At 39.0% G+C, this 24,344-nt stretch overlaps 5 protein-coding genes across 6 annotated transcripts; 2 read left to right on the plus strand and 3 right to left on the minus strand.

Annotated features, from left to right (window-relative positions):
- Positions 1 to 116: 116 nt before the first annotated feature.
- Positions 117 to 4,554, plus strand: ccdc173 (coiled-coil domain containing 173). Of its 2 annotated transcripts, XM_026376863.1 has the most exons (9): positions 117 to 269; positions 1,616 to 1,815; positions 1,937 to 2,110; positions 2,208 to 2,413; positions 2,534 to 2,690; positions 2,780 to 2,919; positions 3,000 to 3,192; positions 3,389 to 3,553; positions 3,641 to 4,554. In XM_026376863.1, exons 1-9 carry the CDS (start codon positions 221 to 223, stop codon positions 3,992 to 3,994), a joined length of 1,638 nt encoding a protein of 545 aa, XP_026232648.1. In that variant the 5' UTR covers positions 117 to 220; the 3' UTR covers positions 3,995 to 4,554. The 2 variants fall into 2 exon arrangements, with proteins under 2 accessions (XP_026232648.1, XP_026232649.1); XM_026376864.1 differs by lacking the exon at positions 1,937 to 2,110.
- Positions 4,555 to 4,715: 161 nt separating this feature from the next.
- Positions 4,716 to 10,683, minus strand: ppig (peptidylprolyl isomerase G (cyclophilin G)). Its single transcript, XM_026377217.1, has 13 exons — positions 10,564 to 10,683; positions 9,891 to 9,966; positions 9,432 to 9,506; positions 9,229 to 9,336; positions 8,914 to 8,958; positions 8,738 to 8,825; positions 8,581 to 8,610; positions 8,341 to 8,480; positions 8,020 to 8,197; positions 7,626 to 7,811; positions 7,448 to 7,532; positions 7,102 to 7,241; positions 4,716 to 6,611 (listed from the first exon to the last, which is right to left on the minus strand). The coding sequence occupies exons 2-13, from the start codon at positions 9,949 to 9,951 to the stop codon at positions 5,624 to 5,626; spliced, it is 2,124 nt and encodes a 707-aa protein (XP_026233002.1). The 5' UTR covers positions 9,952 to 9,966; positions 10,564 to 10,683; the 3' UTR covers positions 4,716 to 5,623.
- Positions 10,684 to 11,285: 602 nt separating this feature from the next.
- Positions 11,286 to 15,934, plus strand: fastkd1 (FAST kinase domains 1). Its single transcript, XM_026377290.1, has 15 exons — positions 11,286 to 11,588; positions 11,681 to 12,075; positions 12,158 to 12,226; positions 12,466 to 12,591; positions 12,679 to 13,077; positions 13,170 to 13,280; positions 13,558 to 13,689; positions 13,777 to 14,263; positions 14,353 to 14,467; positions 14,551 to 14,679; positions 14,804 to 14,935; positions 15,029 to 15,142; positions 15,349 to 15,493; positions 15,593 to 15,707; positions 15,811 to 15,934. Exons 2-15 carry the CDS (start codon positions 11,738 to 11,740, stop codon positions 15,904 to 15,906), a joined length of 2,508 nt encoding a protein of 835 aa, XP_026233075.1. The 5' UTR covers positions 11,286 to 11,588; positions 11,681 to 11,737; the 3' UTR covers positions 15,907 to 15,934.
- Positions 15,935 to 16,429: 495 nt separating this feature from the next.
- On the minus strand, positions 16,430 to 19,193 carry klhl41a (kelch-like family member 41a). The gene is given in 7 exon segments (XM_026377292.1): positions 16,430 to 16,579; positions 16,687 to 16,833; positions 17,293 to 17,478; positions 17,579 to 17,686; positions 17,796 to 17,953; positions 18,047 to 18,323; positions 18,325 to 19,193. Coding segments are annotated over 7 exon segments (1,797 nt in total). The 5' UTR covers positions 19,134 to 19,193; the 3' UTR covers positions 16,430 to 16,467.
- Positions 19,194 to 19,893: 700 nt separating this feature from the next.
- On the minus strand, positions 19,894 to 23,991 carry bbs5 (Bardet-Biedl syndrome 5). The gene is made up of 12 exons (XM_026376566.1): positions 23,825 to 23,991; positions 23,504 to 23,586; positions 23,344 to 23,409; positions 22,965 to 23,014; positions 22,719 to 22,846; positions 22,491 to 22,626; positions 21,949 to 22,044; positions 21,499 to 21,561; positions 21,241 to 21,375; positions 20,581 to 20,664; positions 20,315 to 20,338; positions 19,894 to 20,208 (listed from the first exon to the last, which is right to left on the minus strand). Exons 1-12 carry the CDS (start codon positions 23,884 to 23,886, stop codon positions 20,107 to 20,109), a joined length of 1,029 nt encoding a protein of 342 aa, XP_026232351.1. The 5' UTR covers positions 23,887 to 23,991; the 3' UTR covers positions 19,894 to 20,106.
- Between the last annotated feature and the right edge of the window lie 353 nt (positions 23,992 to 24,344).

Here is a 24,344-nt window from a genome sequence, read left to right on the forward strand (position 1 = left end):
TGAATGAACACACAGCGCCACCTGTCGTTCATCACTGGAACCGCTGTGGGCGGGTTCAACCGTTGCTTGGATACAGCGCAACAAGCGCAGGCTGACAGCTGACTGTGCCCCGGCTAACGTTAGCTACAGCAGCAGTTTTCAGTGCAAAGTTTACTGTTTATTTCGCTGTAGTAGGTTTATTTTATTTGTTGTATATCTCTAGTGAATATATCTAATTAAAATGACATCAGTGGTCCAGTACGGCCGACGGAGAGGATCCAGTAGAAGCGGTGAGAGTTAAATAAAGAAGCTGGAGCTAACTAACGTTAGTTATTTTGGCTACAAGACAGTAATTAACTCTAAATTGTGTAACTTTAACCAAAAATTGCTAAAAAGAATAAAAAGCAACATTCAGAATAAGTGGCTCTGAAAACATTTAAAGTCAGGTTAGCTAACTAGATAACTATTAGGCTTCCAATAGCATGTGTAACTACAAGATGTTCCTTTCAAAAGAAAACACACTTCCTGTTTCCTGGTGTGTTTGAGAAGTGGGAAATTACTGTTTACAGATTATTTTAATTAGTTACATTTATCACATGTAACGTTAGGTAGGTGCTATAGCTAGGATTTTAGAGTTTGACTAAAAATCTTCCATTACAACATTTTCCAGTGAAGATTTAGATTCACCAGTCAAATAATATTTTCTAACTGTTAGCTTTTCAGCTACTTGTAAATACTCAAGAATCACACATTGTTTAGCAGCAGTGCAGTACTACAACACAGTAGCACTAACTGAACATAATGTTTGGCTGATTGTTTGGTCCCTGTCTGGTATAAAGTCATAACCAAACAGAGAACACACAACCCACATGTGTTTCTAGGTGGCTTGTATATATTAATATAACCTCATATACAGAGATGTACAAAAGCGCATAAATTCAATACGCAAGGAAAAACGAACCTTTTAATTTTCTACTCATGTAAAAGTGCATGTTCTAAATTTTATTTAAACTAAAAAAGTAAAAGTACTCCACTAAGGGTATTTTCCAAATTAGTTTGACGAATTCTTAAAGGTGAAAATTTTAGTATATGTTGTTAGCTACAACACACACACACCCACATCTTTATTAACATATAAAATGTTTTTAGAAGAAACTAATCCTGCAAAATGTACCTAGTAACTAATTATGTCAAAATAAATGTGTAAAAGTAAGTTTTTTTCCCTCTGTAAATATGTACTTAGTTACTTACCACCTCTGCTTTTAGAAATGCTTTTCAAACTGATTATTTAATTACATATTTACATTTGATTATAGAGTAAACTGCTCCAGTTCCAGTTTAAAGAAACATAACAGAGAAGATATGATCAGTGTGCTTACTGGCAGCTCTGGTTCTGACCATATGAAGACATTTCAGTCATTGTTTAACTCATAGCAACTACTGCACCTTTTAATATAGAGGGAATAAATATACATGCCATTATGTAAGACTATAAATTATTAATCTGAACAGTCCAAAACTACCAAAATTGTACAAACTAATGGTGCATATTTTCGGTGTCCTTAAAGAGTCTATGTTCTGGATGCAGAATTTATTTCCTGCTGAAATTTACTCCCTATTTAAATTGTGTCTTTAGCTGAAGAAACTACCAGAATGATCCTGCCACCTGATCTGCGACAAGTCACTGTCTTAAGCAAGGCTGAATGGCTGAGGATTCAAGATGAACTGAACCAGGTTAACAAAGACAAGGAGAGTCTGAGAGAGGCAGCAAAACAGAGAGAAGCCTTACACCTGCAGTCGAAGGAGGTGGTGAAGCTGTGGTCCAATACCATTGCTGTAAGTTGCTGTAGAGGTTTTTTGTCATATTGTATTTGCTTTATGTGTGGACTTAGCTTTACCGCAGATACACTGCAGTAAAACAATAGGTTATGTTACTGTACATATTAATTTATCAAAGGGTCAACGGCAAAAGAAGCTGGAGGCAAAAAAGATTCGGGAGCAGATTGAGGAGGAGAAAAGGAAACTGACTGATATAGAAGAGGCTAAATACCAGGAACAGAAACGTAAAGAAGCCATTGAAAAAGCCAAGACTCAGCTGTATTATCAAACTGACCGAGTTAAAGGATTACACGTTAGTATGATATGAATGTTAGTGTGTCCCTTTGCACACAATGATACGGTATATGCTGATGTTTGAGGTTATTGACTGACTGTTACTACTTCCACAGCGTGCACTCTTACTGACAGAGGTTCTGAAGGAGAGGGAGGCTCAGATTGAACTAAAGCAAAGGATAAAAAGTGCTTCTAAAGATCTGGACAAAGACTTCATGGATATGGTAAAAACCAGAGACGATGAAGCTCTGAGACAGGAGCAGGAAAAAGCACTGCAGAAAAAGCTTGACAGACAGGCTGTTGCAGAGGGCCTGAAAAAACAGTACGTCTGCAGTTGTATCAGTTTCATTACCAACATAATTTCAAAAGTGCAGCCCCACCGCTGCTGGTTTTAGTCGAACCTACAAATGTTTCACACTAAAACATAATTCACTTTCTTTAGGATCAAGGAAAATGAGATGGCGAGAGAACGACAAAAGGCAGAGATCAAGAAGAACGGAGAGGAAATCCAGCACCTTCAAGAACTCTATCAGTGGGAACAAAGAATGGAGGAGGAAAGACAAGCAGAGCAGAAGAGAAACCTTATGCAAGCTCATTTGGTATGGTTTTAATAAGACAGGTTATCTGTTGTTTGTATCCTTATTTTATAAACTTTTTTTTTTTTGTTTGATATTCTGCGTATTTACAGGAACATCTCCACAATAGAGACCTCATACGAGCAGCAGAGGAACAAAAACAGAAGGCTGAAGAGGAGCAAAGGAAATGTTTTTTGTCAGTGAAACAAAAAATGATGAAATTAAGAAAAGAGAAAGAAACAGAGATGTTTAGGTAATTATCACAATGTCATGAAGTACGTTAGGAGGTGACTGCACTTCAAAATTAACAGTGGGTCTTATTTTATTCATCAGAGAGGCCCAGAATCGCAGAGAAAGTATCATAAACAAACTGACAGTTAAACAGCGTGAGCAGACTGTCAGTGAGGAGGGGAGGATTGCTAAGGCTGTTGCTGAGCGGGATGCAAAACAGGCACAGCAGCAAAGGGAAGAGGAAGAGAAGAAGGCTGCAATGTTGACGTCCATTTCTACACACAGACAATTGATGGTAACACAAGTTCAGCTGCATTCAACACTTACAGAAAGTGATAATATACCATGAACTTTGATTACATTTCTAAACTGCAGGACCAGAAATATTTAATGATTTTACGGCTACAGTGAAATCTAGTTTGTTGTTTTTGGTGTTTATTCAACTGCTGCTAATCAAATATTATAAATTGTTTAACACACAATTTCATCAGAGACAAGAAAAAGAGTTGATGGATAAAATGGAGCAACAAAACACAAGAGACAAGTTTCAGGCCATGAAAGAGGCTGACAGAATATTTTCTGAGAAACAGCAACTGAAGGCTCAGAGGATCAGAGACGATGAAAGAAAATTGCAAAACTTCAATGTCACACTAATGGTAATGCTGAAACTAGTACATCTTCATCACGTCATTACAAAAACCACCAAATTTGGTTCAATAAAAGTTATGGTCTTTCATACACAGGCTGAAAAACATGCCAAGAACCAGCAGCTGAAAAGAGATGACCACGCGTTTGAGGCAAAGAACGCAGAAGTCATTGTTGAAGAGGAAAAGCAGTTTCAACTGTATTCACAGCACGTCATCAGTTCAGCAGCTGCAGCTCGGCGAAATGTGTTTCCACTTTGCAAAGCTGCAAAGGAAGGAATCGGGGCAGGGCTTGGTCCTGGTTTTAGTGGGGTCAGACCTAGCTACCTTGTTCAGGACAGCAGTGGAGCTCAGATGCCCAAGTATGTCTCTGGTGCAACCCAGAACATTAAAAAGCTCAATGAAGCTGTAGATATTCAAGAAGCAAAGAGGAGGCTTGGATTTACATGGTGAAAATTTACCTTAAGATGGCTATTTTGGTTACTGTTATGTTCAGCTACACTTGACTGTTGTTAAACATCCAGAATATTTTAATGCTGTTCTTAAATATTTTGTGTCTGAAGTCACTCCCTCAACAGCACTCAGCACTCCACAGAGCATACACAAAATGGTAAGTAGGGATATCACACAAATTGTGATCCTTTTGCACTAACAAGTGGCATGTTGCACAATTTTCACTACAAAGTATATATATATATATATATAAAGTATGACAGTTACAGTCACACAGAAGAATCCCTGGTTCGAGTCCAGCTGGACACCTGTCATTGCCTGTTTCCATATCTTTCCCTCACACTACACTACAGTGTAAATAGGAAGTGACTTCAGACACAGGTTCCTGGCATACTAGCAGTTCCAGTCAGATATGTCTGGGCTCAAAAATATGTCTAAATACATTATAAACCCTGAACCAAACAATTAATTACCCCTGCAGTTAATTAATCTTCACACTGGAGAGGTTATTAGTACAGAGCAAATTTCCTGTAATAATGTAATCAACATCTATTACTGTAATCGTGGATGCTAATAATGTTTGGAAATTCAAAAGATAATTGTATTGTTTTGTGTTATAATTGTAATTAAAATCAAATAAATATTTCATTAATTCCACAGTGTATTTGAGGTTTCCTAAAATAAAATAAAAAAAAACAACATGCACAAAGCACAATTTATAGAAACTGATTTTATGTTGTACTTACAGCATGACAGTGAAACGTTCTTCTCTTAAGAGAAACAAACCAGAAGGAAATCAAGGATTACAGTAAAGGTTTGTGGATGTACAAAATAAAGTCACTGATGTACATATTTCATTTAACAATAACAGGGAGAAGCATGCAAAAAGAAAATTAAAAATAACTTGACAACGTCACAGTTTCGCCAAACTCAGAAGCAGTTCCTACCCCCAAAAACAACTGCATTAAATAACCTTAGAAGAATTTTAAGTAGAAAATGTCCTCTGGGGAAAGAGATGTTTAAAATTCTACCTTTTGCAGGGTCTGAAATTGGTGCTATTGTTAAGACAAAATAAAATTTACTAAAGAGAAAACAAACAAACAAAAAAAAAACTACCTTCAAACTGATTTCAGTGGGACGTGTACAATTCACTTTTGTACTCACTGCTAATTCAGTACACAGTATATGGGACTGTTTTCCAACCACAAAACGTTTCCTCTAAACCGGCTATGCAGCCTCAGCAGCACATCAGCAGTGTTAATGTGTCACAGTCCTCAAGCAGTGCCAACATACAGTCCAGCTCAGCCAAAGCTCTCGTTAATTGCAGGTCTGAGCAGTTGCATGAAATGTTTACAGTCGTTTTTTAACAGGATTGTTCTCCCTACCAGCAAGGCTTCTGTGTGTCTCCATCTCTCGTCGCAGTTCTGAACAGTTTTGTACGGTAATGTTTGCTGGGGCTCAACTGTAAAATGGGTTTTCTGCACTGAATAAGGAACGACAACATGTCCCAGTCCAGATGGACATCTCTGCTGCACACTACTGTTGCTGAGTGGGTATAAAATTAGAACAAACTTTAAAAAGGAAAAAAAAAAAAAATAATCTAATCTAATCTTTTAGGGTATCACAGACTTAGTCGCTGTCAGAGCTGGAGCTGGAACTCGATTTATTTTTCTTGCTGTCGTTTCTGTCTTTGCCTTTCGTGCTATCTGGTCTTGGCTTGGCCGGGCTCTTTCTGGTTTTGGACTTGGAGGTACTCTTCTCTCTTCTTTTGGAGTCGGGACTCCTCTGATCCTTCCTTTTCTTGTCTCTGTCACTGTCTGAGCTGCTGCTACATCTTCTTTGGTTGGCAGCTCCTCGGTCTTTGTCTCTTCTATGCGATGACCGGTCTTTGCTGTGGTCTCTCTTGTTGCTCTTACTTCTAGAGCGCCTACTTCTGTGCGAGTCTCTAGTTTGATTTCTGTCTGGACTTCTTGTTCGATGTTCCTTATCCCTGGATGTTCCCCGCCTCTTATTCTCCCTTTCACTGTCACGCCGCCTCTCCTGACTCCTGCTACGCTCTCTGCCCCTCTCTCTGTCTCTGTCTCGTTTTTCTTCTTTGTCCTTGGGGGCCGTGTTTCCACCTCGATCCCTGTGTCTGCTGCTTGATCTGCGCCCATCTTTTGCGGTTGTTCTTTCCTTGCTTTTTGATCTGGGTCTCTCAGCATTTCTTCCTTTTGTGTCCTCTTTATGCTTTTTGTCAGACTCGTGACCTTTACTTTTATCCTTGTTGTGCTCAGATTCGGACTCCTTCTCTTTCTTATTAAAGTTTCGGTCTTTGCTCTTTGAACGCCCTTTCCTGTCATCAGTTTTGTGCTTGTGACCCTTCTCTCTGCTTTTTGACCTTCTACTCTTTTCTCTGCTTTTACTGCGACTTTGAGATTTCTCCCTTTTCCTTGCCTTGTGTTTGCCATGCTTCTCCTCCTTCTCTACAGTATCCTCTTCTTTGCTCTTAGACCTGTGGGACCGTGTTCTCTTGTCTTTTTTTGCCTCAGCTGTGTTGTCATGCTTGCTGCTGGAGGTCTGTCTCTCTCTTCTAGGACCTTTTGTGTCCTCTTCCTTGCCCTCATTCATGTCCCCTCTGCAAAAATAATATAATAGTATTAAACGTTAATGTCACACAGAACATGCAGCTGTCTCCACACTTTATCATGCATTCAATGGAGTGAGCAACAAATGTTTTATATTTTATATCTTTGCTATACATTTTTTACTAATTTCAGAACTCTTAATAAGTTTCTGTATTCCTGCATAAATATGCACAATGTATTTTTTATGTTAATGTTAATGGGAATCCAATTAAACAAATGTGATAAATATTTACACTTATTTCTGAAAGAGGATCAAATTTTAAATATTTATGTGACAAAAGGGTTTGACCCGGTGCCTTCATTCATTGCTGTGACCACCTTTTGCAGCAGTAATTTCATCTAAATATTTCAGGTAACTGTTCTGATAACCAGTCTACTGTGATATGCCGTTTTTGTAACAAACAGCTTTTCACCTCGATGAGAAATCCCCCATCCCCTAATCCTCTACATATTCGATGTGTCACAGTGAGAGCATTTTACCTGTCACCCTTAATCCAGCGCTCTCCAGTGACTGCTCTCATCCTTTGACGATGCATCTCCTGACGCCAGTGTGGAGGAGTTTCACTACGACGAAAACGATCTCTAGACCTTGAACGAGAGCGTGAAGGGGTCCGGTATCTCTGGATGGGAGAATTAACAAACCACTTAATTATTTTCTTGGGTTAGACTGGAATTAATACTGATCCAGACAGAAACCTTAGAGATATTTAATTAAGCTGTATATAAATACTGAAATAAAATTTTACCATCCACTGTCATATGAAGGCCATCTGATGAACAGTATCGTGAACAAAATTTCAGTTTCTCATAGTTGCAGTGCACCTACCCTCGGACCTCTGCCTTTTATCTTCCTCCCAGATCGTGTCATCACCAGTCTTCTGTGGTATGCGGAATTATACGCTGTACCAGTACTGAAAAAAAAAAATCAGTCATTAAAATTAATCAGCAATTAAATATGATGTACAGAAAAAACAAACTATATCGTGACTGTTAAAGGGACTAACCTCTCTCTTGGCCTTTCCTCTCTATTTCTCTGATCCTTTTCAGGCTCCTCTTTTGACTTCTGGACTGCCTGGGGGCTTCTCCTCATGAGGAATCGGTTCTCTGGGATGGGTGGGATTTCTTCAGGACGTACAGTAGATGTAACCAACTCTTCTTGTTCTTTCTCTTCAGCACTTTCAGCCTCTGACCTAGGGGAGCATTGTAGAAAAGAATAGAAGGTGGTAACAATAACAATCATCATCATCTTAGTTAATCAATCAATCACATTTAAACAGAAAAAATTACAACATCCCAGAATAAGAAAACAATCACATAGGTTCTCTTGGTGTGTTTTAAGCTTCAGCAGGTATTGTTTACAATGAAGACAGTTAAAAACATTAAAGTAAAATTGGGTACCTCTTCTTCTCCGTCTTCCTCTGTTTCTTTTTTAACTTTTTTGCCTTCTTTTTCCCCTTCTTGGATTCTTTCTCCGATTCTTCAGAATCAGAAGAAGAATCAGACGAGCTTTCAGAGTCGCTGGAGCTACTGCTCGAACTAGAAGAGTGACGCTCTCTCTTTTTGTCATCTTTCTTTGCTGTAAAAATATAAAGAGCATTACTAGGACTGCTTTATAAAACAAAACAAAATGCATCTGTTCTGATAACAGGAGAATAGGTGAATAGAACAGAAACTTGAAACTTATTTAAGAAATACTGAAAGTTCTTGGCACAAACCAACCTTTAGATTTCGGGACCAGCTCTCCACAGTTCAAAACTTTCACCTCAACATACGGTCTGCTGTTATGATCAGTTTTCTGGCTCTCCATGGTTTGAACAACCTCTTGGCCCGAGATCACGTGGCCAAAAACCACATGGACACTGAAAAAAACAAAACACGAAGCAGTATTGAGAATTTGCTACATTTTGATGACATACAGTACAGTTTACATTATGCACTATGTAATCAAGCAGCACTTACCCATCCAGATGTGGTGAAGGTTTTGTTGTTCTGAAATATCACAACGGAAGTGTCATCCAAGACAAAACGCATGTAATTATTTGTATGAAGGAATGACTTGTAATACAAGTAATGACTCAACAAAACAATATTAATTTGCAGAGGACAGAGTGCTTACATGAAAAACTGTGATCCATTTGTATCTTTGCCCCTATTCGCCATAGACAGCAGGTACTCCTTGTTGTGTTTAACAGCAAAGCTTTCGTCTGGAGGGAGAAAATAAGACTGTACTGCCATCTTGAAGCCAATGTCGGTTTGGATAAGAACTGACAGCTCTGACAGTCGCCTCTTTACCTTCAAAAAAGCCTCCATAGATGGATTCGCCTCCTCTTCCATTGCCTACAATGTCAAACAAAACAAAACAAAATAAAATATATAAATATATATAAGCAAAGGAGATGCAGAGTAGAATTATTTTAGCATAATAAAACATATGCTGATTGATGCTAGCTTTGTCAGTGTTTTTAATCATAAGATGCCTGCACCATCTGTGTGGGAGGCAAAACAGAGCTTTGTGGTTCTACAAACTTGCAATAACTATATTAATTCCATGAATGGCTCACATCTGTACCAAGCCAAGTACACAATTCACAATCTCCAAACATGTACCTTCACTGAAGTCTCCTCCTTGAATCATAAAGTCTTTTACAATTCGATGGAACAAACATCCTTTGTAGTGCAAAGGTTTCTGGGTTCCTTTGCCAATGCCCTTCTCGCCTAAAAAAAAAAAAAAAAAAAAAAGACATCAATGTTAAACTGTGCCCAAAAATAAGTTTGCTGGAAAATGTCTGAGGAGGAAATTCATTAATCACCTGTGCAGAGGCACCTGAAGTTTTCACAGGTTTTGGGACAGATGTCTGAAAACAATTCCACCACAACTCTGCCAACTGTGAGGAAACACCATGATTAACTTTTATTCACTGTGATACAACATTACACTCAGGTGTGATTTTATTATGAGCATATACCCAACATCAACAGTCTACAATAATTTAGCAGTAGTAAAATGGTTTAGATCGGTGTTTATCCAATGTCATGGTTTTACTTTAGTTTAAAGGTTGAAAAGAAGCATTGATTCACTCTATTGTAGATCGAAAGGTAGAGAAATATATTTTAAAGGTAAAATTAATTATAAAATAAAGTTAAATAAATATGAAACCGGGTGAATCAACACCTACCTGCCTACAACAGTTTTCCTTAAGAACAAACATTATATTTCTCATATAATTCGGACCTGTTTCAATGAGGTGTTGTTGTGAGTATTTTCTTACCAAGCACATTATTGATTCCAATGTCAAAGAAGCACCGAGGTCGCTGAACCTTGATCCCCATGATCACCTGTCACACCTGAAGGAGAGAAACGCAGACACAAAGATGCGTGACATCTTGTTAATCCCTTGGGACGTACGGGAACCTAATTGATGAAATAAGCAACGATTTGTGGACACCTACGGACCGACCAGCTGGACGACTTATTTAAATGCTCACGTTTCATCACGTGAAGCAAAAGTAAATCATAAAGGCGTAGATTGTAAATAGACAAACATAAATAACAGGTGTTTGACGGCAGCTCGACTATAAATAAAATGATTAACCCTAGCTTTTTTGACTGGCGGGCTAATGTTAGCTAGCGTTTACCAGATTTTACATTTGTAGTTTCGTTTTACTTGTTGATCCAAGTGTGCGGAGATACGTTTTTGTGTTTAACGATCACAAGTGTTGCACACTTACCAAACCGTTTTAACGCCGCTTCGTAAATGGTTTTTACACAGACACACGGTCACACACAGTATCAGGCCTCGGTGTTAGCATTAGCAACTTCACCTAGCCTCAGACATGCAGGTAGGATAAAGTCACACTTCTATATAAAACGAAACATACTATTCCGGTATGATAACCACATATGCATGTTACTAATACGTGTACAATGTTGAATCAGATCACCTGGAAAGCTAAAGATATCACTCCATACAGGGATCAGTCCTCCCAAACGTCGAAAATGAAGTTTCATTCAGTGTTGAGCTGTGTTTTCTAAAGATGGCGCGGCAGGGACGTCAACGTATTTCAAGACCCGTGCGTCAGTCGACGTCGCCGGTCACGCAGCGTGGAGGTCTCTGAGATTTTATTTCCGGGGTTCGACCTGACAGGTACAACTTTCTAGCTAAAGCTTGTCCTTCATTACATCATGATGTGGCCCTCATTCTGCAGAGTCACCATGTGTCAACGTTGTGTGTGTTGTTTGTGTATATTTGAGGATCAGACAATCATTTTCTTATTAATTTATGATGAAATTATCATTTAGGATGCGCAGTTACATGTACAGTAGAGTACAGTACAGCATACATACAGTGGAATACGTTATGGAAAACTGAATCATAGATAAGATACTCATTTTGCCTTTATATAAATTATAAATTATTCAAATAGGCAGAACCTTTGCATTTTACAATATTTACAATAATTCATAAATTATTAGAATTATCATATGTTGTCAGTTCACTATTGATCAAACAATTTCAGCTCCAACATACAGGTAATACTTGAAGATGATGCCATAATATAAATAATATAAATTATAGCAGGTCATTGGGAGTCAGGTTTGCAGCCTGAAAGGCAAAGCCCAGGGCATTTTACCACGCGTCGTCATGGCGTCACTGGCTAAGGAAGTGAAATATTATAGCACACATGCTAGTTAAGTTTGACTTTGAGTAATTTTGTTGGCCACATTCTACTTTTGTCAGATACATATTGTTCAAATCTACCCCGCTTTGCAGAAACCTATTCAAGACTACAACTAGCGAGACGTATTCAGACGCTGTCAGTCATTTGAGGTGATTGTTTCTCTCTCCACGTGATTGCTGCCTCTGGTACTGTAGCTGTCTCCAGTGCAGTGGTGTCACAGTGAAGCCGCATGAAGCGTCTCAATGGAGCCGGTTACTCGCATCTTTCTTGAGGGATGAAATTCTCTGGTCAGTATGTCACACTGAGCTCACGCTGTGTTCACAAAAAAAAAAAAAAACAGAAACTTAATAAAACAGGTGTGTTTGTGCTTTTTCTTTAGGACACGGTGGCGCTTCCATCACCCCGAGTGCAGACTTAACATGAGCCCAGCTCTGTGATGATGTTTCGGCTCAGGAGCGTCAATTCCTGCCTCCGCAGGCTCCTTCACGGGGGGGCAGTGAACCGAGACCAGGTTCTGGAGCAGCTGCGAGTCTGTTCTGGTGAAGAGCAAGTGTTTGACGTGGTGGGTAAGAATAAGGCGAAGCTCACAGTGAACCATGTGGGCTGTGCCGTGGAGATGCTGTGGCGGTTTCAGAAAGACAAACACCCGCTGCTCCGGACCGTGGAGCTCGTCAGGAGTCACCCACAGTTCCTGACTCTCCGGGTTTTGGCCGAAAACAAAATCGCTCATATGGATGATGTCGTGTTGGTGGATACACTTTACAATTTCCTCAGGTGTGTTAAGATAGGATCAACATCAGCTTTAATAAGATATATATGAATTATAAAATTGTAATGACAGTTGTTCCTCTTGTAGGTTAAATGTGGATGATCATGACTCTCTGGTTCAGCACCTGGTTTCAGAAGCTTGGTCAAGACTAGATAAGTAAGAAAGTGTTTTTTTTTTAATGTTTCTTCTTGTTAATGAGATGTAAGGATACAAGTAGACTACTTTTTATTATCTATTAATCCAGCAATTATTTTTATTGAGTCAATAAAATATCAGAAAAAAGTCAAGAAGTGTGAAGAGAATAAGTCATTATGAAGATGATCTGTTAATTGATGAATTATCACTTTAACTGTTTCGAGACTAATTAGAGGTCGCATATATGTTGATTCTTGCAGTTTTCAAATGGCATCGCTGTCCAAGTTTGCAATCTGTCTGCATGATCAGCAACTCAACAACAGCCCTCTGATGGGTCACATCACTAGTATAGTGGATCAGAAATTGTCCACAATAGATGACGCCAGGTTGGTCACGAGGCACATATCATATCAAATGCCCTCAACCAGAAGTACTATGTAATGTTTACTTACGCTCTGGTACTTTTTCCTCAGGATCTTAAGTGCACTGATGTTAAGCATATCTCCCTTGGTATCTCCACGGCTTCGCGATGCCCTCATTAGCAGGGCTACTTATCTTTTGGACACCATGGATCCCTCACATTACAACAACCCCCGCAGAGTGTTGCAGTTCCTACGCAACATCAAGTACAGCCACCGACCTCTGCTGGACAAGTGCAACCAGATCCTCTTGCGCAACATTCCCATGATGGATGCAGACAACATTGGCATCATCACAGCGTTGTATCACCACCTGCAGTTCGACAACTTTGACTTCAGGCTGGCTGCTAAACAAAGGCTGATAGAACTGATCGATTCAAGCACGGATCCTTTCTCCTTCACTAAAATGTTTGTTGTCCTGGCTCCCCTAGCCAGTCCGGAGACCAGAGAAAGGTTTGTATCATTATTAGTCAGGTAGTCACGTCAGTGGAAATCAGACTTAACCTTCAATCACACTGTTCTGTTTGTGGTTTCATACCTCTTAGGTTGGAGAACAAAGCACTCCTGTTGGTAGATGAGCTCAGTCCTCTACAGGTTCTAGCTGTAGCTGAAACACTAGAAGAGATTCAATGCAGGAACCTTGGCTTGCTGACCAAGTGAGTTCACATGTCTTCCACATATCAACAACACAGTTTATCAAATAAAAAGAATGTATATTGACAAGGTACAAGAAAAATTGCAGTACAGAAATGCCAAAAAACTAATTTTGAGCTAAAGAACACTAGAAATATCACCATCATGTTCATATATTTTAACTTATCAATTGCACAGGTTGGCCCACCAGAGATTTCTAATATTGTATAATTCAAGTCACGTATGTAGCATGTTTATTTAATGTTTTGTAAAATGTAATTGTGATTGATTATTTTCCAGAATTGGAACAGCAATCCAAAGGAATATCCACACCTACAAATCTGTGGAAACAGTCAGAGTCACCCAAACTCTGTATCTGATGCATTATCAGAACCCCGAGCTCTTCACTAAACTGAGAAACATTCTGCTCAAGTAAGTGTTTATTTTAAGGTAACTTGCCATTTTTACTTCAGCCTGTGACAGAATAAAATGTTGACTGATTACACTTGATCTTTGCAGCTTTTTGCAGCACAGCTTCTTCCCCTTTGAGGTGACCATGCTGATTCGTGTTCTGTCCATGCTACCCTGCCCACAACTTGACGATGTTATAATCTCACGGATAGATGCAGTGGTAACACAGTGCAATCTCAGTGATCTCAGCGCCTTGTCTTATGCCATTGCCAAGTGGGTGCGGAACGATCCGTCGTACCATCACAACACTCACAGCAAGTACGTTCGCCTGCTGCAGACTCTGAACCGCTGCAGCCTCGAGAGGCTGCAAACAGCTCAGCGGCTAGACCTGGTGCTCGAGGAACTCAAGTACATTTCAGGGGACTGGTTTGAACAAATGATGCTCGAAGAGGCGATGGCCATGCTGCAGAGGTTGATGGAGCAAATAAACTCGGCCAATGTGTCAGAGCTGGCTCTCATCTTGACCAGGACAAATCACCTTTGCCCTCCCCTGATGGACCACATTGCCAGTATCGTCATCAGAGACATTGACAAGGTGCTTTAAGAGACAACGCAACACATGACAACACGTCACCTGAATAACTAATTGTGTATTTACTGTACTTTTCCTGTGTCATTTTTAAGATTTTTTACTCAGGAGTATATGCCATCCTGCTACCCTTTTCCGTCATGAATTATGATCCTCCACAAGCAGATGAGTTTTATGATGTGTGTTTTCAGCATGTCACTCCTCATATCAGTAAGTCAATAGTCACTTTACATTTATATCAATTTTATTTCTCTTTAAGTTTATTCTAACATGATCTATCTGTGTACTTCTAGGTTCCTTTGAACCACATCTTCTAGTCTTACTGGCCTACTGCTTGGCTCTGGCTGACTATTTTCCTGAAGTATTAGTCAAAGAAATCTTCAGCATAAACTTCCTGGGAAGGCTGGATTCCCAGCTAGAAAGTATGTGCCCGGTTGGTTTTAACCTACATTAAAAACAACTTAATATTAGTCTTAATGTGTAACCACTTCACACTTGTTCGTAAGTAGTAATATAACTTGTTAATATGACCTTATTATCTTACAGCTGTGTCTGATGCACTCAATATGCGGATCAGACTGCGCCTCATGGAGTTCAATCGTGCTGTGTGTCTCGAGTGCCCCGAGTTCCAGGTGCCATGGTTTCACGAACGTTACTGCCAGCAGCTTCAAAAGAAATGTAAAGACATGATGAGTGAAGATTTTTTGGTGTTGATGGGTTAGTAGTTCAATTAAATTCACAATATTAATCAACTGTCAAAATGTCTTCCAGGGAATGGCATGACCAGCCCTGTGCAACAGAATATGCATAAAATGCTGGCCGAAGTTCTTGGTGGAAATAACTTCATCCGAGTATCAGTTACCACTCCATATTTTTACCACATAGGTGAGTCATTTCCATCTTTTTTTAAATTTTTATTATGATTATAATTATTGTTATTTCTAATGTAATATCTCCAGAAAACCAAACGTTACAGAGAGGAAAGCCACATTAACCAAATACACATACAATACAGATACAGAGACCACAGAATCAAACATTCCATGTATGCATTTACTTTTTCACTGAAGCATTTTATTGTTCATTTTCAGACTTTGAATGCAAATTGGACAAACACCTTCAGCCTTTGCCTTACAAAGAGCCAAGCACGCTGCAAATTTCTGACAAAGGAAAGGTTCACTGGGGGGTGAGCTCGCTTGAAAACATGAGTGATGAACTGCCCCCTGGAGCTCAGCGGTATTAAAAAAAATAAAATAAAAAAAGCTAGATATTAAAAAAGAATAATGACACCACTCTGAAATAAAGTGTTTTACATCGTTTTTACTTATCTCTCAGAGTTGCAGTGGACTTTCTTGATTCAAAGTGTTTCTGCAAACATTCTCATCATATGAAAGGCGACGCCCTGATGAGAATAAGACACCTGGAAATCCTGGGATATCGTGTTGTTCAGGTGAGGAAACATGGAAGCTGAGAAGAAGTACTGTACTGAATTTTATTAAATGCCACTGTGATGTGGTATAACACAGTGAAAATGTTTTTTAATTTTATTACAGATTCCTCATTTTGAGTGGAACTCCATGGAGCTTTCAACACAAGATGCCTGGAAGGAATATCTGAAGAAGAAATTATTTAGAGAGCTTTCTTCTTGAAAACTTTGTGCACAGGGAATGACGTGAGCTAAGCGTTAAAAATACATAATGTAAATATACATCAAGTGTTCCTTATTACTCATACTGCTTGAAGTTGATGTAAATCTACCTCATATTGAGTAACATTGTCTTTTATATTAAACGCTTTTTAAAAAATAATAAATCAGAGGACGTATTGTACTGAAGTATTGTTTTGTTGTGGATGACAATAGATTTTAGTGTATCACAACAGCAATACTGTCTTGACACATCCTCAGGGCCTTAGAGTAGTGGAGTAATGCACGTCAGTATTTGATGTGCTGCTTTGATTCAAAACACAATATCTAACACGTGAAGTAGACAAGGCAAGTCTGTGAGAAGCATTTTATTATTGGAGAATGACAAAGTACATGTTGTATTTGTGTGTAAGAGAAGCTTTGCCAAATTGACGGTATATTCAATGCAAACCTTCACCAATTACAAACCAACATTCAATATGTATAACACACTAAATAATAGGACTTACATAATATTCTCACCTAGCAGTAAAGTAAATGTCCATTGGATGTCCCTGAACTCTTACTACAGTTTGGGCATCTTGGCTGCATTCAGACGCATCGACACACAGGAAGCTCCAGCTGCGTAACGCATCTCTCGGATCATTCCTGCCCACTGTTTCTTGTCATCTTCATACCTGAAAAGAAAGTAAAAATATGCTTCTGTATTATTCAGCTGTGGAAGTGACGTGGAGCAATAAATATGGTGTTTAAAATATGCTGAAAAGTGAAAATCCACACGTACTGCCAAATGTCAGTGATCTCACTGGGTGCACACTCTTTGTTCTCGTTCTCCACCATGGTGAAGCCACCTACAGCATACAGCTGCCCTCCACAGCTGACCAGGTTAACTGAACTCCTCTCCTGGGGAAACTCTGTGAAGGGTGACCACCTGTGAGAAGACACACTCAGTTGCATTACTGGACTTGTTGTTGTCTTTTTGCACAGCTACAGAGTTACTTACCTACTTTTTTGACAATATATTTTAGATATAGATTTATTACTGTGGTTCCCAACCTCATGGTCACGACCCCAGAAAGTGTTAACTGCATTTACATTAGAGCTAAACAAATTATGCTTATTTATTTAGATAGTATCTCATTTGGGGGACAGCTATGGCTCAGGAGGTAGAGCAGGTTGTCTGCTTGTCATAGGATTGATAGTTTGACCCCCAGCTCCTCCCATCCATACATCAAATTGCCCAATAATTAAGGAAATAATCATTTATATGTTAATAATTAACAATGAAAGAACAACATAAAATCTTCAGATTTATAATCTAAATAAATCTCAGCAAAATACAAACACACTATAAATTTAAATGGTCTCTTGTACGAGTAAAAGAACATACTTGTTGGTTCCAAAGTCGTATGCTTCACATGCAGCTGTCAGGCCGTCTTCATTTATTCCTCCGGCCACAATAATCCTGCCGTTGTGGATAACTGCTCCAAACATCGACCTGGGTGTTTTCATCGAAGCCACCTCCTTCCACTCTGACCTCTTGTTGTTGTATGCAAACATCTTGTTGGTTGTTTTACTTTAGCATTAAGACAAAAAGGATTTCCAAGAAGGGTTAATGTAATGTGACGAATCACATTGGAACTCCATATTAAATGTTCTGGCTTTATCACTTTTACTTGTCATCCGTTTTGCCGCCGATGCAGTACACCAGCCCGTTCTCAGAGACCACACAGTGGCCGTGGATCTTCAAGGGCAGCTTTTTTGTTTCAGTCCACTTCATTTTTCTAAAAAGGACAGAAAAAGTAACAAAGAATACGTTCAATGAAAACACATCAGTGCTTTTAATAGAGATTCAGTAAATTCATATCCTAATAAATGATGTGCTGAACTCACTCGGTGTCATAGCACATGACAGTGTCATGAGACTCGTTGGATTGTAAATCTTTTCCTGCTACAGCGAAGATGAGATTTTCAACTTCACCCATAGCAAAGAGACACCTGGGGGAGGGCATGGGGGGAAGAGCCATCCATTCGGCCGCAAGACTGTCTAACTGAAAGACACATTTTGATTTCAAAACAAAGTCAGGCAATCAAGTTTTCAGTGTGAATGAAATGTTAATGGGATTTAAACAAAGCGATTCTACCTGGTAGAAGTAACACTGCAATGGGTTTTCCTTGTCCTCTTCATCAACAAAGAGTCCCCCCAACACATACAGATTGTTCTTCTTCGATATCAGACTGACGTGGTTTCGGGGGATTTGCTCAGTCATTGCTGCGAGAAAACATTCATTCTCCTGGGCGTCATAGGCCACGGCAGCGGTGTCATTGATCATCAACAGCATGTCTTTGGCGTACATGCCATATCTGCGGTTATCATTCAGGTAGCCAGGCAACTTGCCCTCCTCCCCTTCCTCATCACCCTTTTCCCTTTTTCCGTTCAGGGAGCTTCCCTGCGAAAGCTTCCTTTATGACTTTGAGTTTTTTTAGAACCTCAGGATGAGCCTTGATGAGCTCATCCTTTTCCACCTTTTCCTTGAAGTACTTTTCTGGGAGCAAACGGAAGCGAATGTAGTCAAAGGCCTCATCTAAAGACTTCAAGCGCTTCTCTTTGTCCTTCCTGATCCACCTCATGAGGGACTCAAACACAACCTCCTCTTTCTCTACATTCAGTCCATCTGCTCCAACAATGGCAAATAGTTCAGGTGGCGCAAGCTCTAGGAAATCCTCGTCCTTGGCTATGGTCTCAAACCGATCTGCAATGTAATCTCGAGCTGCCATTGCCAGTCTGACACAGTTTAGCATCAGTCCCAGTCGGTAGATGGCAAGGCAGTTTTTCTTTGACACCTTCTTCTCCAGGTAGTTCACACAAACTGTGAACACTGAGGGGATCTGGAAGCGATTGGCAGCAGCAAGGATATCCTGTACATTGTTATCATTGATGTCAATCTCTGCTGAGTACATGTAATTCACAATCACCTCCATAACATTGGGGTCCAGGTTCTCTAGAACAACTTCCTTTATGTCCACTTCAATGCCATCCTCTGAGAAGTACAGCTCCCGGAAATAAGGACTACATGCTGCCATAATGAGCCGATGGCAGGGGATGCTTCTGTCTCCAACCTTTAGAATACAGTCGATCAACTTGTTCTCATTCAGAAGCTCTTTGAGTCCATCCTGCAGCAAAGTGCTTTGAAACAGGCGCAGATCTTCCCTTAGGCCTTGGGGATCCATTCTTTTTGAACAGGAAGTGGACTGAAGAGAGGCAGTTCACGACAAACCGTCCTGGCTGGGGAAGACAGAGGACTATAGGCAGCCAGGTCTGAAGCCACTTCAATATAACCGGGCCCCTCTAAATATAGCCAATCACCCTATCCATGAAGAATTCAGGTTGGCCAAAGGAGACAGCTCACACAGCTGTCATAGAGTAAAAACAACTGTGGAGCCTTGTCACCTTGGTGATTAGTAACAACATTGTTGTACGGACAAATAAAAATAACCTATGATCTTTGTGTTGTATTTGCTCCCGTCTATCTGATTAAGTGAAAATAAATTCTGACAAATAATACAGCAAAGTACCGTAAAACAACAAAACACTTCACCATTTCATTCAGTACTCAGTGTTTACAGGCGGCTGCCATTTACTACAGTCTTCTGAAAACAGCTACGTGTGCAGTGAATCACAATTCACTATTAGAAATGACTGTTTGACTACAGCGTGTGTTTCAGTATTGGTGTGTGAGCACATCCATAAGGGAATTATCTGACATGCAGACAGGGTCAGTAAACAGCTGCGGTCATGGGAGGTGACAGTTTGTTCTCTTTTAACATTTTTAAAATACTTCAGAGCTTTGTGCAGCTTTGGATTTATCCTGAGTTCATTCTGTTCTTTCCACGTACAAATGAACAGTGTATGAGAAACAGTAGGAACCTAACTACATAAAAAACAACTCTCAAATATCTATTTAAATACAATTATTTATTAACACGAAATTGAAGGGGAAAGTATGTTGTTCGTTATTATTATATCTAATAACTACGAGAAATATACTTCAAAATAATACATCAAATAATATGATATGTGATGATATGTAATATAGTATGGTTTTATTATGAAACTGTATATACTGTACAACTCTTAACTCTAGCTATACATATGTAAATACATCATTTCCTGAATAATTACACTGTGTACATGTGCATTATTTCAGCCCATGACTTCCCAAAGTCCTTGTAAAGTGAAACCATCTTTCAGCTTTTCAATGGCGAGACCGAGCTCCTCTGAGAAAACCGGCTCACGGTCTTGTTGCTTTGGAATGTCAAGACATAAATTAGTTCTCCACAGATAGTAAAGCACAGCATACTACACAACATATTTTATTTCACAATTATAGTTATTATTTGTGATAATTTACCTTATTGCTGTCAGCAAAGTAGGCCTGAAAGCAAGCAGACATAAGCAACATGCATAATTAACACATAATCAAAATGTAACTGGAGCATTTAGATTGTTTAGAGTGCAATAACAGGTTATTGTTGTCTGATGAGCATCACTCTGAGCAAACATGAGTACTAAGCAACATAAATTCATGTTAGCTAGCAGCTATTCTGAGAGACTGAAAAGTGAACCACTAACTCCCAATAGAGTTATGTGTAAAGGGTGGCCAACAGGCCCACTTACAGTGAACGCATCAGTCTGCTCATCAGGCTCAATTTCCACATCATCAAGAGGCTGTTCCACTGTGAGTTCCTCCAGTGGCTGAGGCTGTGATTATTGTTAGGACAAACAGCACTATGACAACAAGATCAGCTGGACAATGAAACACCAGCTACAATGAAGTACGTTTTTTTAGACTATTTGTAATGTTGGTTGCTGTTGGAGTGTTATATGAATACAGTGTTCACGGTTTTTAGAGGTGGTCTGTAATTGAGAATTGACTCAAGTACTGTACTTATGTACAATTCAAATTTGTTTGTAGGAGGATTGTCATTTCAGGTTATTTTTAATCCACCACAATTCAGGGGCAACTTTGTACTTTTTACTTTTGAAACAGAACAGAGATGTTGGCCCTTAGTTTTTATTAGCTACCATAAAATCTCTCTGCTATAATTTTCACCTCTGATAGTTTGTTGAACAATTCTCAACTAGATTTGTACATGTGTAGTATCAACAGCATCAAATTTGATACGGTTAGTGGAGTACTCCACTTGTACTGTACTGAATACATTTTAGAGCATGTACTTACGTACTTCAACTTGAGTAATGCAGTTGTACTTCTATATGTAGTGGAGTATTTTCTAAGTGAGTACTTGCGCTTTTACTTGAATATTCAGCTCCTACCTTTTCTTCCATTTCATAGTCCACTCCAAAGATAGGGTTGGCCGAGTACACTTTATGCAATGAGTTGATTTCCTTCAGTGCATCTTGTAGCTTATCCACTGGGTCAATCTTGAACCCGAGCACATAGCCACCACTCTATAACCAGATAGGCAGAGAGTATGTGTTTATAATCAAGCAGATAACTCCTTTTACTAGTATTAAATTATTAGAATGTGATCAGTTCATGTGGGACATGACCTACAGAAAAAAACATGTTACCTGGCGTGAACTCTCTATCACCAAAGCCAAGCCAAACTTTGAGTCTCTTATTCTGATAGACCACTTAGGGAGAAAAAAGACAAAACAATATAAACAATACATAATTTTACAACATTAAAAAGCTCATTAGTAGCAGTTCATGTTTGTGTTTGAATGTACAATGCATGGGACTAAAAATAAATTTTTCAATTTTAAATTCTTACTGACGTGAACTGCATGTAACAGATATTTAGGTTTCTTATAATGTAATTTGTAATTGTAATGTGTAAGGACAAGTTTTAAACATTTGAGTCACAAATAAGCAGCAAACTAACTATAAAAACTAACCATAGAATTAGAATCATGTTTACAACAATTAATCAAAATATTGTGCAAGTATTGATGCAACACTAAACTTGAAACTCTTTCTGCTAATGTAGCTAAGTCGAAATAGAGTCTGATTGTTCTTACAATCTGGAGGTAAGGAATGCTGACATTGAAGCTCTCGTTCATGTTTGCGTGCCACACAATCCGAACATTGGTGATAAAGAAAGTCCCAAGATTACCCTAAAATAAAATAAAACAAACAAGAACAGTAGAGTCAACATAATCCAGTTACTCATTGTAAAAACTACTATATCCAACAATCACATCCAATGTACAAAAATAACTTTGCTGACTTAAAAACAGATTGAACCCTGCTGTTAAGCTGTGTAGAGCCAGTCCAGTTTTATTCTGTACATGTACAATCATTTGGCAGGCTATTGGGTAGACTAAGCCAAACTTAAAGCAGCCTGTAAACCAGACCTGCAATAAATCCTCCCTCTATGAGGGTGATGATGAAAGGTGTTAATATTAAAGCTAAATTTAGATGATGTAGTTTGTGGTTCTGCTGATTTGTACAGCATCAAAATGACAAGCATTTGTATTATAAGGCTAATAACAGAAACACCTCCCCATATAATGTAGGATAATTCAATAGCAGTACAAACGGCAGAAACACCAATACCTACCTGATCACTGGATAAATTCCACACTCCGTTAATTTTATCATACACTTGCTCTCGGGGCAAAAGTCTCAGCTGTTTATTTTGAATGAGAGCAGCTCGTAATTTAAGGTCCCTGTACATTTTAGAGGTTTCATAGGCCCTGCAACACAACAGAATACATTTTAAAATGTAGGACACACATTAATGTAGAGTAAAATCCAGGAATTGAATATTCTCTCTGTACTGCTTTACCTGTGTACAGCAATGACAGATGTAAACAGCCGTGGACTTCCTGGAACCACATTTGTGAAAATGAACTCAAATCTTGTGTTGTTGGACTTTGTAAGGATGTATAGTGCTTCAGTTTGGCCTCTTAATTTCTAGAAAAGAACATTCAATTCCTAAATGAGCATTTTATCCATCTTTGTCATTTGTTACTTATGTTACATATACTTCATGTACTGCTTAATACAGTTTAAGACTCTATGGTTTACTTACTGAGTTAGCTGTCCGTGTTGTAATGTTAATGATTGAATTGTAACCCACAGCTGAAAAAAAGACTGGCATTTAGATTGGTTGTGTTTTTCATACAGTTTCACGCTTTGCATCTTTCAGTCATCTTGATTCTGTACTCTGTTGGCATGTACTACTAACTGAGAGCACATAAGTAAAACCAGACCCCTAAGACACAATTTGAAAAATAAAGCTAAATAGAAGGTGCCCCGCAAACCAATTATATCTACCTACAACAATAAATGGTTTAAATCCCAAATAATACAAACTAATGAGACAAATTAATGCCATGCTCTTCTGCAGTCAGAAACAAAACAAACAATAATACATGTGCATGTACACTTAACCATTTAGATTTACTTACACAGATTGACTCTTGGCAGGGCTAAAGAATGCCAAATGATTCTCAGGTTTGTTACTAACAGACGTCCTGCAACAAGTTGAAATTATCAGTGGTTAACAGGGTGACCAGACACACTCTTGTTGTACCGATAGCTATATCGCCAATGGGTAACCTAACTTGCCTCTGTCTCCGTTGTTTCCTTTCGTGTCCTCTATGGAGTCCAGGCAGTCTATCAGCACCTCTCCTGGACGAGTTTTCATCTGCCTGTGTACAGGATTGATCACTGTTAGCTAAAGCACTGTTAGCTTAAATGGCACGAAAATAACCGTTACATTGAGCTACAGTAAAACATTATTTTTCTATGACTATGACTCTTAGGCCATCGTTAAGAAAACATTTTAGCCCAGTGTTAGCTGCAACCGTATAGCGCAGCCGAGATAACTAGCTAGTTCCTAAAACGATGCATTAGCGTTAAACCCAGAAGAATTTAGCGTTAACTTACTGCGCTGTTATGTCAAATCTAACGTCTCTGTCTTCCCAGAGAGCATCTAAAACAGATGCCATGGCTGCAGGTTATCAGTCTGTCACAGGGACGAACCCTAAAACAATAACGCTGTGTTATCTACTAGCTAGCTAACGCTAAATGTCTTATAATCTGGCTAATCTGCCAGAAACACGTTAGCGTCATAATCACCGTGGCAACAGACGGCAAGCCCAGGGACCAAAAACCGCCGTGGATCTCAAACTCCCAATCTTACATCTTCAGACTTATCTTTAGTAATCAAAATATATATATGTATAATGTTGGAGCTGATATATCCTTTTCTTAAAGTTTTCGTTTTGTTTTGCTATAAATTTTGCTAGTGTGTATCTTATGAAGTTAATGTGTAATGTCATTATAATATGGCACTTTTTGTGGGACACCCCTGGTAATAGAATGAAACAATGACAATAGTTTGGTACCTTCAGATCTCAAAGTTTCTTTTAGGTATATTTGCTTTGTAAATCAACTCTATATGAAG

The sequence above is a fragment of the Anabas testudineus genome, chromosome 21 (assembly GCF_900324465.2).
Source record: "Anabas testudineus chromosome 21, fAnaTes1.2, whole genome shotgun sequence".
Lineage (NCBI taxonomy): Eukaryota > Metazoa > Chordata > Actinopteri > Anabantiformes > Anabantidae > Anabas > Anabas testudineus.

What these genes read in the sequence shown, in the direction of transcription:
- fastkd1 (XM_026377290.1), top strand. Translation starts at nt 11,738, where the DNA reads ATGATGTTTCGGCTCAGGAGCGTCAATTCCTGCCTCCGCAGGCTCCTT. An exon ending in CTGAGAAACATTCTGCTCAA is followed by an intron (nt 13,690 to 13,776) that starts GTAAGTGTTTAT and finishes TGATCTTTGCAG; the next exon opens with CTTTTTGCAGCACAGCTTCT. An exon ending in CTGCCCCCTGGAGCTCAGCG is followed by an intron (nt 15,494 to 15,592) that starts GTATTAAAAAAA and finishes CTTATCTCTCAG; the next exon opens with AGTTGCAGTGGACTTTCTTG.
- ccdc173 (XM_026376863.1), top strand. Translation starts at nt 221, where the DNA reads ATGACATCAGTGGTCCAGTACGGCCGACGGAGAGGATCCAGTAGAAGC. An exon ending in TGTGGTCCAATACCATTGCT is followed by an intron (nt 1,816 to 1,936) that starts GTAAGTTGCTGT and finishes AATTTATCAAAG; the next exon opens with GGTCAACGGCAAAAGAAGCT. An exon ending in ACCTTATGCAAGCTCATTTG is followed by an intron (nt 2,691 to 2,779) that starts GTATGGTTTTAA and finishes GCGTATTTACAG; the next exon opens with GAACATCTCCACAATAGAGA.
- bbs5 (XM_026376566.1), bottom strand. Translation starts at nt 23,886, where the DNA reads ATGGCATCTGTTTTAGATGCTCTCTGGGAAGACAGAGACGTTAGATTT. An exon ending in AGGAAACAACGGAGACAGAG is followed by an intron (nt 23,410 to 23,503) that starts GCAAGTTAGGTT and finishes AACTTGTTGCAG; the next exon opens with GACGTCTGTTAGTAACAAAC. An exon ending in GGAATTTATCCAGTGATCAG is followed by an intron (nt 22,045 to 22,490) that starts GTAGGTATTGGT and finishes ATTTTATTTTAG; the next exon opens with GGTAATCTTGGGACTTTCTT.
- ppig (XM_026377217.1), bottom strand. Translation starts at nt 9,951, where the DNA reads ATGGGGATCAAGGTTCAGCGACCTCGGTGCTTCTTTGACATTGGAATC. An exon ending in CTTCAGGTGCCTCTGCACAG is followed by an intron (nt 9,337 to 9,431) that starts GTGATTAATGAA and finishes TTTTTTTTTTAG; the next exon opens with GCGAGAAGGGCATTGGCAAA. An exon ending in GCTGGTCCCGAAATCTAAAG is followed by an intron (nt 8,198 to 8,340) that starts GTTGGTTTGTGC and finishes ATATTTTTACAG; the next exon opens with CAAAGAAAGATGACAAAAAG.